General features: G+C 39.4%; 1 protein-coding gene across 2 annotated transcripts in view; it reads left to right on the plus strand.

Moving 5' to 3' along the window:
• Window positions 1-17,736, plus strand: part of LOC111581229 (ATP-binding cassette sub-family G member 4-like) — a 31,572-nt gene extending 13,836 nt beyond the window's left edge. For both annotated transcript variants that reach the window (XM_055011871.1, XM_023289331.3), the window contains 13 exons: window positions 5,321-5,438; window positions 5,656-5,788; window positions 5,935-5,985; window positions 7,168-7,313; window positions 8,822-8,945; window positions 9,137-9,251; window positions 9,361-9,503; window positions 11,172-11,270; window positions 11,393-11,561; window positions 11,716-11,816; window positions 13,468-13,626; window positions 13,717-13,835; window positions 16,256-17,736. In XM_055011871.1, coding sequence (XP_054867846.1) covers window positions 5,321-5,438; window positions 5,656-5,788; window positions 5,935-5,985; window positions 7,168-7,313; window positions 8,822-8,945; window positions 9,137-9,251; window positions 9,361-9,503; window positions 11,172-11,270; window positions 11,393-11,561; window positions 11,716-11,816; window positions 13,468-13,626; window positions 13,717-13,835; window positions 16,256-16,481 — 1,703 coding nt within the window. In that variant the 3' untranslated portion in view covers window positions 16,482-17,736. The remainder of the gene's footprint in view (window positions 1-5,320; window positions 5,439-5,655; window positions 5,789-5,934; window positions 5,986-7,167; window positions 7,314-8,821; window positions 8,946-9,136; window positions 9,252-9,360; window positions 9,504-11,171; window positions 11,271-11,392; window positions 11,562-11,715; window positions 11,817-13,467; window positions 13,627-13,716; window positions 13,836-16,255) is intronic.
• The last annotated feature ends 491 nt before the right edge of the window (window positions 17,737-18,227 follow it).

Consider the following 18,227-nt stretch of genomic DNA (forward strand, 5'->3'; position numbering starts at 1 on the left):
TGGCATGATGGCACCACACACTTCAGTAGCAAAGAACTGCAGATGTTAGAGGTTTAAACAGGATGTGTTGATCAACCGGTCACCTCCTAATGAGGTTATAATCAATGGCATTTAATCTGGAACCCCTGATTCTAATATGGTGGAAGATGTGAGAAACTACTTTTCTATGTTACTGGGGGTTTTTTTTTGTTTTTTTAGTTCTCTTTTTATTCCATAAAGAATTCAGCAGATACACAATATCTTGTAAACGTAAGTTACAAGCTGTTTTTCAGTTTTTTAAATGAACAGACATGGAACAAGCATTAAAAAATAAAAAAAAATAGAACGCATACATACACACCAAAAAAAGAAAAAGCAAAAAACTATGAAGCAGAGAACCAGAGTACAATTTGTGTTATGTCATTTAAAGTCTGATCTGTATGGGCTAATAAACTCAATCCAACAATTCCAACATTTATCAAACATGTCTGTTTTGAGTCTGAGTGCAAATGTTAATTTCTCCATTACAAAAATTTCATACACTACATTGAACCAGTCTTCTATCGAGGATGGGTCCTGACAGCCATTTTTTTTGTAATGGCTTTTCTGCTGGCAACCAGCAAAATTCTAGACAAGTATGTCTTAGGGCAACCAGTGAATTGGGTGGCATCTTACCCAAGTACAAGACCTGAAAATGAAGACCAATCTTGATTCCAAAAACCTTTCCATGCTATCTCTGACCCCACATTTCCACATTCTCTCCAGCAAGCAGCCTGCCTCTCCCTGAATTGTTTCTGAGCTGGTGTTATAAAGAATCTTTTCCAGTCAAACTCTCTCCAAGACAGCGAACTGGCTGTTTTCCATTGCTTGCCATTTACATCCTCCCATTCTGCCAATGACATGATAAAGTTTTCCTCTCTTACCCATTTTTCTTTTATGCGGGGTGTATTCAACCCATTTAACTCTTGGAGACCCTTATATAATTTGGAGATTGTTCTGAGACCTGCATCTGCCCTATAAGCTGAGATAAAGACTCCTAATATATCAGGTCTAGATCTTGATTTTTCCAGGTCTGCTTTATTTACTATTTTGTCAATATGGTGTCTCAACTGTAGGGACCTAAAGAAATCCTGGCTGGCCAAGCCGTGCTGATCCCTCAATTCTTGGAAGCTTTTAAGTGAGGCTGTTCTAAAGAAGTCCAGATATAAACTTAGACCATGCTCCTGCCATGATTTAAAGGTTGCATTGAGCCTATTTGGAAGAAAACTTGGGTCGTAAGCCACCCAACTGATAGAGAACATGACTCCCTTGGCCCCAAGTATTTAGCTTCTTTGAACCAGGTTTTGAGTGAAAGGTCTAGCCCTGGGTTAGGGTTTTCTCCCAGGTGGTGTTTCACATGTTACTGTTTGTTGTTTATTTAAATTATAAAATGAGTACAAAATGCTTTATGATACATCTGTTTGTGAATATGACCTTCATCTGTGTGCACTGTATCAAAGAGAATCAAATATTGGCTCATTTAAGTCTGTTTAAAAAGTCAACAGTTTCCATGGGGGAGGGACTTATTTTTCACATGACTGTAGATAGCATAAAGGAGAATACTTGCAAGTGCAGATGCAGTCAAGAATGCTGACTTGAATTTAATATCCATTCTGTACACCCAACAGTGAGGATGGAACACAAAGCTAAAGAGTCACTGTCACAACTAATGCAGGGAGTGAAACAGTTCTAAATGAGGCAAGAGTTCACAGAAATCCTGAGAAGTATATATCTGTAAGCAAACTGTTGCTTTTTGACCACAGTCTTTAATTGTATCTTTCTCTGGACCAAAATGGACAAACCATGAAAGACCAACTGACATCTTCTTTAAGTCATGCCTCCATGGGAACAACAGCAGTGTGTTTTCTCCAGGTTTGTACTGCTGGTACAAACAGTTGTACTGTTATTTTTAACAATCTCCTTCACTCTGACAGCCTTAAACAGAAATTAGTCCTCAACCTTTGCACTGTGCTGCAGCTAATAAGACAAAGGCCCTGTTACCTGTCCACACACAAATTGCTCATTTGTTGGACTAACATCCTCTGCTCGAAAGCAAGCAGGAAGTTACTCATTCAACATTTAGATTATTAGAGTGTTTTACTTTCTCCCTAAAATGCAAAGAGCTAGTGTATGGAGACCAGAGTATCAGTGTTCGGGAAGTGACAGATGCTGTGAACTGGCTGGTCTCTGTGTATGAGTCTGATGTAAAGAGCACACCCTTTGAGGTTTCCAGTAAGTGCTGCATTATCTGAGACAGGTTAGGACATCAATAATGCAGCTGGCTGGGTGAGCCAGAGGACAGAGGGGAGGAGAGGTACTTCAGGTGAGGAGTGTTGAATTCAAGTGTGTGCCAGGATTTACAAATGGAATTTCTTGTCATACCTTAAAGAAACTTCACATAAACACTTCTGTAGATGAGTAACAGATATATTTAGCTTTTTATTGATGTCCTGCTCAGTTCTAGTCTGAAGTATCATTCATGTGTTTCAACTTGTTCAGTTAAGGTTCATAAAAAGCTCTCTGACTGTGTTTGCACAGCCACAGTATAGAATGTGTCACACAGTGTTTAATGAAGCACCAAGTGAATTTCATCATTTTTCTGGCATTTGATGGTAGCAGCAGTTTTCTGTTTGAAACAATCACCATGCCAGATACAAGTAGCCCCATGATCAATATGAAACATTAGCAGCAACCAATACTGACTTGACACTAGACTCACAAGAGGAATGTCTGAGCAATTGTAGCTGCATTAACATGCAGAGTCAGGTCTTGTAAATGTGATGAACATTCCATTGTAGACTTGCAAATTTTCACATCAGGTAGACAAGTCAAATCATAACCTTAGGAAAAATATAGGATACTCTCACAAATCAAGTAAAATCTATATAAATGTTGCCTTCATCATTTCATCATGCTGCTGCACATTTATATAGACTTGGTGAATGTGCATGAGATGCAAGTATATACTCATTGCGTGATATAAAAACAACAATGAGATAATAGATAAATAAAAGCAACCAGTTACCCAACTTTATGTCACGTTCCATTATTTAAAATTGAAAATTATGTGTCACCAAAAAAAACACATTGTACCATTTAGTAGAAATGACGACAAACCGAGAGAAAAGGGCAACACAGCTATAATTAAATGCATGAAGCCTGTCCCAAACACACTGAGTTCTAGCTAGTAAGCCTTTGTCACTGAGGGAACGTCATCTCAGAGTCAGGTACACCCGGTAATACACAAACTGCAATTCATCTCTCAGTTATGTGATTAAACATTGGAGTATTTTGTTGAGACTCATCTGCATCTAAACATGTCAGGATATATATTCAGGTGTGTTTATTGCATAATGTCATGTGATGGTCACTGGGAGTCATTTTTCGGGTTTTCAGAGTCTTCAAAAATAGCCGCACTGTCCTTCATAAACCTAGATTGCTGACTTTGCTCAACCCCTATTCACTTCAGGGCAGGATTATTTCATACAGTGCTGTTGTCTGTCTGACAGAATTTCTATGCCCCAAGAAACCTTAAATTGGTAGATATGCAGATGTTACATAAATCATATAGTTTTACCCATTCAACCCTCTCTGGCCTCCTACACCCCTCCCATAACAACTACCACCTGAGGTCCAGTGACCTCCTATTACTCTCTATTCCCAAGATTCACACTGTCTTTGGCTGGAATTCCTTCTGCTTTGCTGCAGCAATCGATTGGAATTCCCTCCAAAAATCTCTCAGACTGTCATCTCTTCCATCACCTTACATGTTTAAGGAGAAGCTGCAGCAGACCCTAGCTGACCGCTGCACATGCTGACTGTTTTCATTGAATTGCTAGCATTAATCTAGGTTGTTTTTAATCTCTGTTTAAACACTTGTGTGTCCTTTTGTGTATGTATTCTTTGTTTGTTATCTTTCTTCCTGCTGAGGCCTCATGCCAGGTCATCACTGTAAATGAGAAATTGTTCTCAACTGATCCTACCTGGTAAAATAAGGAATAAATAATGATAAAATTCATGCATGTTAAACATATTTCTTTATTAGATTTAAACCTAATTTGAATTAGCGCTTCCTTATAGGTAAAAAAGGTGTTGTTTTTGTGAATGCTGATTATCTGTGTTGTAAAATCTCCAGCCAGAAGTGTCTTCAAATGAGACCAGAGCTCAGTCAGCCAAGCAAAAATCAGAAACACACTTTTGTTTCACTGAGTACAGACATGAGGTGAATGATACACAAACCAAGAACCATATGGACTCAACCGAGCTGTTTAAGGGCAAAGTGCTGCTTGCTGATGTTGGACTGAGTCTTTTCCAAAACATCTGTCTGCTGTAGGCAATTAAAAAAAAAAACACACACATTTTGTGTGTGGTGGCACAGCTGTTTGTGCATGACCATTGGATTTTGACATGAAGTCTGTGTTTTTTATTTTTCAGTTTTCTGCATTTTATGCAGCACTGTAGCGATACTCCTGCTCTCAAAGGTTGTAAACAATATTGTCATGTTGAAAGCTGATGCAGATGAGAACTCTGTGTTAATGCTGTTAGACTTAAGTGTAGCATTTGATACTGTATGGTGATATGTAGTGTAACTACTCATCGACTAAAGCAGAGACCAGCTCTTTTCTCGTTTGACTGAGGAAATTCTGCAGCTGGATTATTATGGCATTTCTAAAACTTTTGTACATAAAAGTACATTTTTCTTGCATATATCAAAAAAGCAGACAGTGGATGCTCAGCACAACAGATTTGATACATCATAACATTCTAAGTTTGATGAGTACAGTTAGAAGGTGTGCTGTGTTTGTCTAAGAAAGCACTCACTCACCAGTGAGACACCTGACCCCATCAAACACGATTTGGATAATCCTGTTGCTACCGTTGTTAATATTTAATTATATGTTATCTTGATAAATATATGCACTGCTGATGTTTCATCTGCTAAAAACCAGTTAAATTCTACTATCTGCAACTCTGGAGCCGCCTGCATTGTGATGACTTCAGTTTTACTATTTATCGTGAACCTCATTACATTAATCTTGATGTAAAGATACTGTTTCAGGTAACAGTTATCTTAATTGTTTCTTTCATCTTGATTTGTATATCAAGTATTGAGGGTTCATCATTTAGATTTTTTGTATTTTATTTACCAGTGGATATTTTTAATCTAAAATGACAGTCTCAAAATTAGCCCTAAAGTAAATGTATTTATTTTGCTGGCATTCACTAAGTCCTTGTCAAATAATACGATATTTTCCTTGTTCTTCTTGTTCAGCATCATGAATGGCTGCTCTGTTGTTTCCAGGTTTCAAAGCCTTATTGAAGTGCCTGTCTGGAAGGTTCTGCAGTCGAGAGCTGATAGGAATCATGGGGCCCTCAGGGGCTGGGAAGTCCACCTTAATGAACATTCTAGCTGGATACAGGTGAGAGAGCAAAGATTTGCTCATACTGAAGGTGAAAGAACTGAAATTGTGTGTTCAAAGTTATGAGAGAAATTAGAGGTTTCTTGTGCAACCATATGGCATAGCTAACACAGCGCCCAGAGTAGTACAACTGGTGTAGCAGCCCATGTGTGTGTGTATCATGTGTTCAGTCTGTTTCTCATTAAACTGTGAGGTGTTTGTGCTTGATGCTGCTCAGGGAATCAGGGATGAAGGGTCAGATCCTGGTAAATGGGAAACCCAGGGACCTGAGGACATTCAGGAAAATGTCCTGCTACATCATGCAGGAAGACATGCTGCTGCCACACCTCACTGCCAGGGAGGCCATGATGGTGAGCTGCTAATCAATACTTCAACTCAGGCTCACAAGATGTTTTGATTTTGAAACGTTCTGATGTTATTTTGAAATTCTTCCTGTTTAGATGTTCAGTAGCTTTCCTACCACATGATTATGGCACATTTTTTCTCTTTCCTGCAGGTTTCAGCCAACTTAAAGCTGGATGAAACTATGGATGTGAAGAAAGAACTGGTTAGCTAAACACATAACATCTAACAATTTAACACACACAACAAAAAGGCAATGACCCTAAGATTAGCCCTTGAATACCAAACCATGACCTCAGACACACGTAAGCCATATTTATCCTTAACCAGCCAGTACCAGTTAACATGGAGGTATGCCCAGTTTTTGTTGACACACTCCGTTCTGTTGACACACCTAACCACTTTGGATGAAATGTGCCAAACTTGCCGGCACTTAGCTCTTATCGGTCAAGCAACTGACAATGGTCTTTGTGAGTTGCGTTATCAACTACCTCAGTTACTGTTTAGACTTGATTTTTCCAATATAAATCTATTCTTATCAGATGTGATGTTGTATTGATTTAGCAGATGCTTTTGTCCAAAACAAATACATTCAAACCATGACAGCAGAAGAGATATAATAATCTAAAACTGGAAGTGTATGGCTTTAAAGAAGTGACAAAAACATGCTTTCACCCATTACACTGTTAACACAAACTTATGATCAAACTACACAGTAGTTGTGTCTGAAAAGGTGGTCACAGGTGATTACAGTGCCATACATTCCTGTGGTACTGTGAGTGAAATGACAGACCACATGTTCTTTCCTGACCAATCATAGCTTGCGGTCTTGTTGCTGGGAAGGAGGAGCCAGGGACAGACTTCTGGAAACAAGAATGTAAAGAAGCAGTAGCATTTCAAAGTGGTGTATATCATACTGGCTGTCTTGTGTTTTGTTACAAAGAAAAAGAAACAAAGATAACGGCCTTGAAGCTGACTGTGGGTCACACCTACAGGATAGCATGATCTGCCTGTCCTACATGTTAGGAAAGTTATCATATGATAATGTGGCATAAATATCTTCACCAGGAATGACTAATTTGTCAAACGACATTTACTATAACTAGCAGCTGGGTTTGACATTGCATTGCAATCAATCAGGTTTCAAGTTTGAATCCAGCCAGAAGCCAGCAGGCAGTGCTGAATAGAGAAAAAACTCAATCAGAAGATTTCTCTCTACCCAGCTGTACTTTATAAAACCCCATTTTTTTTACCCACTTGGCATTTTTTTCATGTTCATTTCTCCATCGTCCTGTTTTTCAAAATAGGCTTGTGGGTATAAATGTCACAAGACCATTTTTCATTTGCTAACTGATGAACTGAGCTGTCTTTTCCCTATTCTGTTCAGGTGAATGAGATTCTGACTGCTTTAGGGCTCCTTGACTGTGCTCACACTCGTACCAGCTCACTGTCTGGCGGTCAGTGTAAACGTCTGGCCATTGCCCTTGAACTGGTCAACAATCCTCCAGTCATGTTCTTTGATGAACCCACCAGGTAAGTCAGACAGTCAGTGATGCGCTGTTGTTGATTAAATGCAAAATTAAGACTTGAATTAAACTCCAATTAACTCAATTGAATCTAAAGTCGGTAGGTTACTGCAGGTGTAGCCAAAGGAAGCAGTGTCTCAGCTTGGATGTGAGTACGATACAAATACTTCGAGTTATGTTTTCTAGTTATACTAGCATTATACTTTGCAGAGTTTATTATTATTAATATTATTTTTTTATTGTTAATGTATGATTTCCAATGTGAACTTTGGGACTGAAATTTTTAATTCTTTTGTTATAGAAAAGAGAAAATTGTGAGGAAGCCAAAGGCAGACTCAGTCCAAGCAGCACATCTCACTGCATATTTGTAATGAGAATTAGTCTTGTAACATTTGGACATATGGTGCAATTATCCTCTGAATGATAGTGGTACCATCTGGCAAATGCAGGCAGTTGGGCACACTGAGATCCCAGCATTTTTTTTAAAACTTTCTTTCATTAAAGTTCTCATAATGAATAAAGTAGTGATTTGCTGCGGTAAACATCAGACTAACCCAGGTTTATTAAGACTTGATAGGTTTGGTCATGATAACATACATAGTATTTAGTGACATGGGACAGGAAAGACAAGCAGTCAGTGGATCAGGCAATTTTTCATCAGATTTCCTCAGATTAGACATATTTATCTGGAATAGAAAGGAGTGAAGAACAATGATATATTTAAAATGGCTGCCCATCACTAAATTTAACCCATTAAACTCAAATGTATTTTTTAATTGTACACCTGAGGAAATGAATTCAGTCAGTAACCGCTCCACAACACAATAAGTCTCTCTGTCATTATCACCAGGCCAGAGTGAGAGCTGAAAATCTCCAACAGAAATGGACGTCTGTCAAACCAATACTGTAAATTAGAGAGTTAATAACAGCCTTATAATGACTCAGTGACACAGATGTTAGTGAATATCTTGTAAAAATCTTCAACTGCAACTCAGAGGTATTTGTTGCAACAAAAAGGAGTCATGACAAATGTTACATCAGTTCTAGTTATAATGGCGTTAGATGGCCTGGTAATTAATTTTTTGCCATGCTTGACAAAAAGGTTAGTTGACTTTCAGCGAAGACTCCAAGAGACAGTGTTGTTTTCATTGTTACAATTTCTACCTCTCTACCTCTTCTGTCCCTCACAACCCGCCAGCCAGCAGGCGATGGGTCCCCCCACATAAAGAGCCAGGTTCTGCTCAAGGTTTCTTCCATGTTAAAAGGGTGTTTATCATGCCACTGTTGCCTTAAGGCTTGCTCTGGAGGTTCAGGCATATGGGTTCTGTAAAGCGACTTGAGACAGTTTGACCTGTAATTGGCACTATATAAGTAAAATTGAATTGAATTGAATTGAATTGAATTGAACTGAACTTCACTTTCCATACAGATCAAACAGGAGATCCAATGTGTAAAATGGTAGATGGATTGTTATTTTCAAATGACTGCTCATGTATTTTGCCTTTCTGCTTTCAGTGGTTTAGACAGTGTTTCGTGCTACCAAGTGGTCTCCCTAATGCGTTCCCTAGCACTGGGAGGACGTACCATTATTTGCACCATTCACCAGCCAAGCGCCAAACTGTTTGAGATGTTTGACAAGGTATGGATGGATGGATGCATGAATGGATGGATGGATGGATGGATGGATGGATGGATGGATAGATGGATGGATGGATGGATAATTTTATGGGAAACTATGGTGTGTGCATGTCATTAGCTGCTCTATAACTCTTCTGTAAGTTTCTATGAAGTTGTGGTCTTGTAAGCATTGAATATCATGTTCCTCCACAGCTCTACATCCTCAGCCAGGGACAGTGTATCTACAAAGGCACAGTCCCGTACCTCATCCCCTATCTGAAGACTCTGGGCCTCTACTGTCCTACCTACCACAACCCTGCAGACTTCAGTATGTCCACATTTATTCTTCTGTTTCTCACACTTTGCCGAGAACAGTCGAAAAGCATTTTTAAATCAATCCATATTTTGACGTCTCTCTGCTTTTCTCCCTGATTCAGTCATTGAAGTAGCATCAGGAGAATATGGAGACCTGAACCCTGTGCTGTTTGAAGCAGTCCAGGGTGGAATGTGTGCATTAGAGGAGAAGAAGAATCAGTGCGACACGAACGGGCAGTCAGTCTGTGCAACAAAGTGCCCCATGGTGCGTAGGACATAATGTGTTGATGTACTGGGCATTGCTCATTCTATTTTACTTCATATTTTCTGTCATGAAGGAGGTCCTTACCTATATCAGAGCCAAGTTTACATAGATTCTACTTTAGTTGATGTTATTCGTACATACACATGGTGCATACTAAACCATCTTTGTGACTGACTGGAAACCTGTCCAGCATCTAACCCACCTGTCACTCCTGTATCAACTGGAAGGCTTCAGCCCTCCCATGACCCTCTTAAGGATAGTGGATATAGTTTATGGATAGATGGTACATTTACATTAAAGGTATAGTTTGAAATTTTGTAAATACACTTCAACTTCCTGCCAGGAGTTACACTGATACCACTCTATTGTGGTTTTGTAGGAGGTTCTGGGTCAAATCTTTTCTTGGCAGAACACTCAGAGAATCTAAAAAGTAACTCTGTTAAGAAATAGTGGTGCTGGGTGATGAATTTTCCTGCCTTTGGCTGACCAAGTTAGCTCTTTAAGTCATTGTTTTAAGTGAGCTTAGTCTACCGGTAGTAGCTTCATATAGTGGGGTCTAGAGGTCTTAGAGCATATTGAAACTGTTCTTGCAAGTAACAACAAGTATTTCAGACTGTGCTCTGTTTCTTTGTCAGCAATCAGACTGAAGCAGATCAGTGGCAGCACCATGTTACTTCTTTGTACAAAGGTCTGATTTTTTTGAATTGTGTCTTCCAAGTGAAGCCGATGACCCTTAGGTAGATTTATTGCCTGATCAGAGCCTTGTTCAACTATATCAGCCTACAGCCGTTGTTCTCCTGTTAGAAATTTTTATTTTATGTCAAGTTTCCAGCAGATCATTGCTGACTAAACAGCATTGTGATGGTGAGAAACATGGCATCAGAATAAAGTGCCATAAATCAGATTGTTATTCTGAGCAGAGAGGAGCTTTATAAATATCAAATCATGGCTAGACTGAGGGTTTCTAAAGGGACAGTGCATGGAGTTCTGAAACACGGCGTGGAAACTGGATCAGTTATATACAGTACAGGATCAGGAAGAGCAAAAAGGGGGTTATTTTTAATTGATATTTGTTTGATTGATCAATGAATTGTTTGGTCCAAAAACAATTAAAAATTAACGTGTCCATCGCATTTTGCAACAGTCCTGTGTGACATTAAGCTATGTGACATTTTGTCCTCCTCCATAGTCTAAAAGCTAAAGATCTTAACCCTTTGATGCAGTGTGGGTCAGGAGATACCCATTTTCCATTGGATTTGGGTCACTTTTGACCCATGTTGCGCATCAAAAGGTTAAAAGGACTTGATGTAAAAGAAGGATAATCATCAAATTCTGGCATTTGAGAACCTAAAATCTATCAAATATACTCCCTTCCAAAAGTATTGGACCAGTGAGGCCAATTCCTTTATTTTTGCAGTAGACTGAAAACATTTGGGTTTGACATCGAAAGAGGAATATGAGACAAGAGATCAACATTTCAGCTTTTATTTCCAGGTATTTAATAGAATCACCACAAACTAAGTGATGCACACCAAACATGTGACCATGGTGTTTTCTACTGTGGGAAAGTGGTTGGAGGGGTTGGTTTCTAGATCAAATCATTTTGTCCAGTTAACCTGATCTTGGCTGCAATTTTGTGCTGAGTTGATTTTTATCTGATTTCTCCAGGACACCGGCCACGTGGAGAGCCATACTTTTGCCACAAGTACACTAACTCAGTTCTGTATCCTCTTCAAGAGAACCTTCATAACTATATGTCGAGACCAGGTGGGTGGTGACACGTTCAAAACATGACCACCTCATACCGATCAGATGAAGTCTTGTCTTGTACAAAGATCATTTGAGTCTGAGACTGGATGTTTTTTTTTCTGTCGTCATTTTGTTCCCAGGTTTTGACTCACCTCCGATTGATGTCCCACATCTCCATAGGTGTGTTAATAGGTTTGCTCTATCTGAACATTGGCAATGATGCCAGCAAGGTGTTTAACAACACTGGATTCCTCTTCTTCTCTATGCTCTTCCTCATGTTTGGAGCACTCATGCCAACTGTGTTAACCTGTGAGTACAACCAAGAGGAGAACATAGACTCATATTCACATCCTGTTTATTGTTCACATTGTTAATTAATGAGGTCCAATTTTAGCATCCCATGATGTCTGAGTTGATATTGATTTTTGTACTGTATGTAAATACTTAATGCTCTGTCTGGCAGTTCCTCTGGAGATGTCTGTGTTTCTGAGGGAGCACCTTAACTACTGGTACAGTCTGAAAGCCTACTACCTGGCCAAGACCATGGCTGATATCCCATTCCAGGTGAGCTGGTGGTGTTGGAGCTGGATAGGTGGGTGGGCTCACTGAGGACCTGGGTGCTGACGGCTCTATAACACATATCAAAATATAACTACATAGCTACACACCACTGCACTCTAGTGTTAGTTGAAGGCATCATCAGTTTGTTGGAGTAGCTCGTGTTCCACCAGTGTTTCTACGGTGTTTGTCCTTTTCTGACTGTTCAGCAAATTTCAATCAACTGTCAATGATTACCGATATTTGTGTACATTCACCAGCCACTGTGCCAGAAACACCTGCACACCTGCTTATTCGTGGAGTTATCAATTATCCAATCATGTGCCAGCAGTGGAGTAAATTCAGTCAAGTCAACCATCCATTAGCTATACAACATAGAGACAAACAAGCACACTGACACCTACAGACAATTTAGAATCACCAATTACCCTCCACATGTTTTTGGACTGTGGGGGGATGCATTGATGCACAGGGAGAACATGCAAACTCCATGCAGAAAGATCCCAGCCAGGACGTAAACCAGGGACCTTCTAGCTGCAAGGTGTCAGTGCTAACCGCCAAGCCACTGAGCCAATTCAGTTCAATGCAGTTATATTTATATAGCACCAATTAAAATTCAGATTGTCTCAAGACGCTTTACAGAACCCAAAAGGTAAATTACATCATATATGTACTAGCCTGACCCACTGGATATAAGTCTGTAATTGGCAGCTTATTTCAGGCAGATTTCTCCTCTCCTTCTGATATCTGCTTATTACTGTTTTTAGAATCCACCTCACTACAGAAAACAACAGTTTGGTAGAATTTCAAGTTTTGCGGAGGGTTTTGGATCTTGCAGTGAGGCAGCCCTGCTAGGTTTTTTTTCTTTCTTTTTTAAAATGATCTATTTTAGTGACGGGTTTCCGTCTGCCATTATTTTGAGGGAAAACCAAAGCGATTGTGATTGGTTTAGAAATACAAATAAAGCTAAGCATTTTTCCCCCATAGTAGAATGATGAGGAGCAGCCAGACCATTATGTTCTACAGAATGGGCTGACTCAGCAAGACTATGTAGGTACAGATCAGGAGCTTCAGGGGGAAAACTGTGGTGTCCATGACTTTGATGTGACGTTATGTTGGTGACATTGAGCATTTCTGAAACTGCAGAACTCCTAGATATTTACCACAGTGGCCTCTAGACTTTACTCCAAATGATGGGAAGAACAAATTCATCCAATGAGTGAAGGTTCTGTAGACAGAAGCTCAGACTCTTTCCTGCTGTGCTGAGCAGAGAAGACATCTCACAATGAACTAGAAAAGCACAGAGAGCGCAGTACTCTGACAAGGCTGCACAGTTGGTGTATGACTTGAAATGTTGCTATCAGACAGACAAACCAACGCCGATCGTCACATAACTCCACCACGTTCCTTGGCGGAGTAACAATCAGCATGTGTGTCCTCAGTCATCAATATCTCATTTGCTCCTAAACTGAAACTGATTGTTCATTTTGTTCCTAACATGCCTGTATTAGAATGAAAAAACAGTTTATTGCAGTTGTGTGTGTTCCATTGTGCCTCCAGCTTTAGTGCTGTTTGCTCTGAAGGTGACTGAACAAATGTTGTATTCTGGGGTGAACTATTCCTTTACTATAAGTTATTGATGTTTTTTTTTTTTTAGGTCATCTGCCCCATCATGTACTGCAGCATAGTGTACTGGATGACAGAGCAGCCTCCTGAGGCCACCCGCTACCTGCTCTTCATCGCCCTGTCCACCTGTACTGCCCTGGTAGCCCAGTCCCTGGGCCTGCTGGTTGGTGCTGCCTCCACCTCATTACAGGTACTGCAGGTTTGCACTGTTCACTGGGAGATGCCTCAGCTCATGCTGTAGTAGTATAATATAGCTCATGCCATCTGCATCCTCCCACAGGTAGCCACATTTGTTGGACCTGTCACAGCCATCCCAGTGCTGCTTTTCTCTGGATTCTTTGTGAACTTTGACACAATCCCCAAATATCTGCAGTGGAGTTCCTATGTGTCTTATGTCAGGTGTGTACACAAAGCTTCAGTTCACATTAACAAACATAACGGAACAACTATACTTATTTAGGTTTACATGTATGGATGCTGGGTGGATTATACGATCATCAAATGACTAAACTGTTTGTTATTGTCTGTATTATGTGTAGTGGTTTGTGTAACTGATTGATTAATCTTGGAAACAAAGCATCATAACACAAACTCAGGCTCTGGATTAACCAAGCATATTTAGTTTCTGTCCAGAAAAAAAAGACAGAAAAAAGGTGGACAGTAAATTTATTAGTTTGTGCTGTAGTTGTTATTACAGTTTACCTGTAAAATGAAGTATTACTTGTGACATTACAGGTATGTCCATTTTGGTTTCACTCCTAGGGAAATGGTTTAGATGACGTTGTTAAACTGCTGGCATACTGTCAGAGTGCTGACCCTTCACAACACAGCACAATACAGCTGTGTAGCCTAGTCATAGCATTTAACTGATCGAGTACAATGTTATCATTAGTGATAAATGCATTCAAAATGTCAGTCAAAATAAGTGGCTTTATTTAACCCAATATTGTAATAACTTGAATCTGTTGTTTAACGACTACTGTACTCGTTGGCACAACATTTGTAGAAAGGTTTGACTATTCATGATCCCCAAAGGATTAAACCATTAGAACCATTAAATATGAAACCATTTTTAGCAACCCTGTTGCTAAAAAGGTTTAAAGATTAGCAGAGCCATTACCTTTTTAAACCTTTCTAACCTAAAACCCAGCAGGTTGGGGAGTTATATTTAAAACACTACCAAAATTACATGATTTATAAGTCAGTGAATGTAAGCATTTTATAAACTCAGCAGATTTTGTGATATTCCATCAAAATTTTGTCCTACATCTCAATCAAAACTTTGTCAAAAATAAACTGTTTTCAAGGATGCAGGCTATGTTTACACAGAATAGACAAGCATGGAAGCAAATTAGAGAGGCTGACGAGGAAATATACCATACATGATTAATAAAATGAATGCAACATGGCTCAAAAAGGCTATACAGAGGACCAAGCTGTCAGTATGTTGTTGGAAGATACATTCTACATGGTGAAGTATTTCTCTCAAGTTGATGTGCAAAGTAGTGTATAGAAATCTGTAAATGTCTGGTTTGTATAGGCTGCAAAAATGTAAGTAACGAATTTCTATAGTATGTAAAAAGATCGCTTTTTCACGTACAGGGGGTCCTCGGTTTACGACGTTCTCGAACTACAGTGTTTTGTCGTTATGTCGGAACTGGTTACGTGTAACTAGTTGGTGAGTGGACGATTCCGTCGGCGCTATAAGACAACTTTGTTTACATTCACCGGTTGTACGCCACCTTGGATTGTGCTGCATTCACCAACTTTTTGTCCTTCATTATGGCTCCAAGCATAAGTCAGACTCTTCTGATGGCAGTGCTTCGAAGAAAAGCAAAGCCATCTCCATGGAAGTGAAATTAGATATAATGAAACGTTCGGAACAGGGCGAAACACCGACAAACATGGGTCAAGTTGTAAAAACAGGTCAACATATTGTAGCGACCCTCTGTGATGAATGAGTGAGACTTTATCTGGTTCTCTGGTCGTTTATTGAACCTTCACACAGGATACTGTGGGCCGTAGCCAACGCCAGAATAACTAGAAAAACCCCATAACTTAGCTCTAGAATTAGCCGTCTTCCCAGCTCTCTCTCGCTCGACACACACATCAGCACGGAGCAACACACACACACTCACTACTGCTGACTCTCAGCCAATCAGAGGTGAGCTAACTAAACCTGGCACATTCACTGACATTAGATAAATTTTGAACTGAACAATAAACATTGAAACCTCAACATCAACAACAATATCAGCCCGTTACAATATTTTGTTATCTTCTTGTAAAATGAGTCATACATGCATGAAAGTCGTTGGTATTCATGACTTTTCCGAAGAACTGATCATATAGTGATGCATGTAACGGCTTTGTTTACATTTTCGCTGGAGTTCCGACTTATGGCAAAAATCAACTTACATCGATTCGTAGGAACAGAACTCCGACATAAGTCGAGGACCCCCTGTATTGTTAACACCTGTGGCGACTTGAGAAAAGGTTGTACATGTGAAGTCCAGTTTCTAGATTTTTTGTGTAAAATAAATAATTAAAGTGATAATTAATTTTATTATAACAATGTTATGCTGCACAAAAGACATTTTTTTTCCCTTCTCTCTACTTCTACCCACTGTTTCCACTGAGGTGAATGACTTTATATCACATTGAAAAGTTAACACAGTAAAGAGAGTTTGACAGCAGCAAAAAAATGCATAGAAACTGCTTGAGGTTATAAAGGTTACCATCTGAGCTACTGTGACAGAATCAGAGTTCAAGTTGTTTGCAGTTATGACCTCGCCTCAGTCTTTGTGTCTCTGCCGCAGGTACGGCTTTGAAGGCGTGATCCTGTCCATCTACGGGATGAACCGCTCAGAGCTGGAGTGTCCAGGGAAGGTGTGTAAGTTCCAACAGCCTGAAGAAGTTCTGCAGCTATTGGATGTGGAAGATGCAAAGCTCTACATAGATTTCATTGTCCTCGGTGTTTTCTTCATCATCCTACGACTGGCCACTTACCTCGTCCTCCGCTACAAGGTCAAGTCTGAGAGATAGGTTTCACTGGGCTCATCTACCTTAACTCACAGTCGTGCCTGTTGTCATTCCAGACGTGGACTCTTTCTGTGCACAGAGAACATGTCATGTGGGAATTTGTTTCATTTCATTTTACTTATTGCTGCTAAAAGGACAGAATACATATCTTATTCTGTTCTCCTGCCAGCAGCTGTGGAGGTGACGATGCAGAGCAGTGAGGAGTCAGCTTACAAATCAACATTCGCCTGTTTTACCTCATCAAGACTTAACTCGTGTGCACAGAGACACATCAGCGGTGAGACTGAGCCACATTCAGCAGCATATACTGTGCACTTAATAAGATAGAAATGTTTTGAGAGCAAGCTGGAAGTGATGCAGTAAAAGAATGGACATGCATGTTTATTCTGCACTGTGCTGCTGTTCTGTTGGGACTTTGTCCACAAAACTGCCCCCTTGAGAAAACAGAGTGTTTACATTACTCTTTAAGCCAAAAAAACTGAGGCTAAACTGTTGCACTGGAGAAGAAGTGTGATGTCTTGTGCCTGAAAGAGTGAAAATGAATGAGCATTTTTCAGTAATAATCATGGGATCATTCTATATGCTTGCTGTATGAAAACAGTTTATTTTTGTTCAATATTCTTGTTGTCATGTGACTCGGGTGACAGTGGAGCCCCAAAACATGTGCTTTAAATCATTGTTGAGCAAAATTGTTTTTTAACATGTTGATAGTTGTAAGTTAAGCTTTACTGTGATTGCCTGAAGAAATTTAGTATTTTTTGTACTTCCTTAATATGATCTAAAATCTTTCAAATCTTAGTTGCAATAAAATCGTTAAGCCTTAATCATTTTACACTGTTCAGTATTATCTTTAATACCCTATGTATATGCAATGATATTAATGTATTTAAGCAGAATAGATAAGTTAATATGCAGTTATTGTTTTGTGTCCACTCTACATCCAGTAATGCCACAAGGACACAACATGCTCATGCAGTCATGTTTGGTGCTATCTAAAGTTTCATGTTTCAATTGAAATACATGTAATCCAAAAAAGTATATGTATGCTTGTGCACATTACAAAGATTTCGAGCACTTAGAGAGCAACCAAAGAGAATCCAATGTAACTGAAAGTATGTTACATTGTATTAACTGTTTCTTTTTCTTTTTTTGATGTTATGACCTCTTTTATGTGCATTAATTCATTCTCTGTTGAAACATATTCTTAGGAATACTGTACAGCTATTTACACTTACTGATATTCCAATAAACACTGATCTCACTACGTCAGTTACTTCGGTTTTTTACTTTAAAGGAAATCTCACACTCGTCCTTTTCTTGGAAACTGCTGGAATGCCTCTACAGAAAAACGTGAGGAATCATTTGCCTAAACCTGTTCAACCGGCTCCACTCACATACCACCAGATGTTTGAGCTGTACATCCAGTCTCTAAAGAACCGGCTACTTTCCAGTGCAAGAACCTTTTCTCATGTTCTCACCACAACAACAGCCCATGTAGAACCTCTTTCAGGTCTTTCAAGGTGGTAATTCTGAGCAGCCATGAAAAACTATGATGCAGTTCTCAACATAGATTAGTTCAGTTCAGAGACGAGAATAGTGGAACTCTTAAGAGGATAACAAGAAGGCTTTTTTCTTCTTTCATGATAACCTGATCAAGTTACAGCAAACATTGTCATCTTGAATGTAGATTTGCCTTATATGCTAAAATTACAAATCTTAGTAACAAACAGTTATGTCCAGTCACTATTT

This window comes from Amphiprion ocellaris, chromosome 7 (genome assembly GCF_022539595.1).
Source record: "Amphiprion ocellaris isolate individual 3 ecotype Okinawa chromosome 7, ASM2253959v1, whole genome shotgun sequence".
NCBI classification, from domain to species: Eukaryota; Metazoa; Chordata; class Actinopteri; family Pomacentridae; genus Amphiprion; species Amphiprion ocellaris.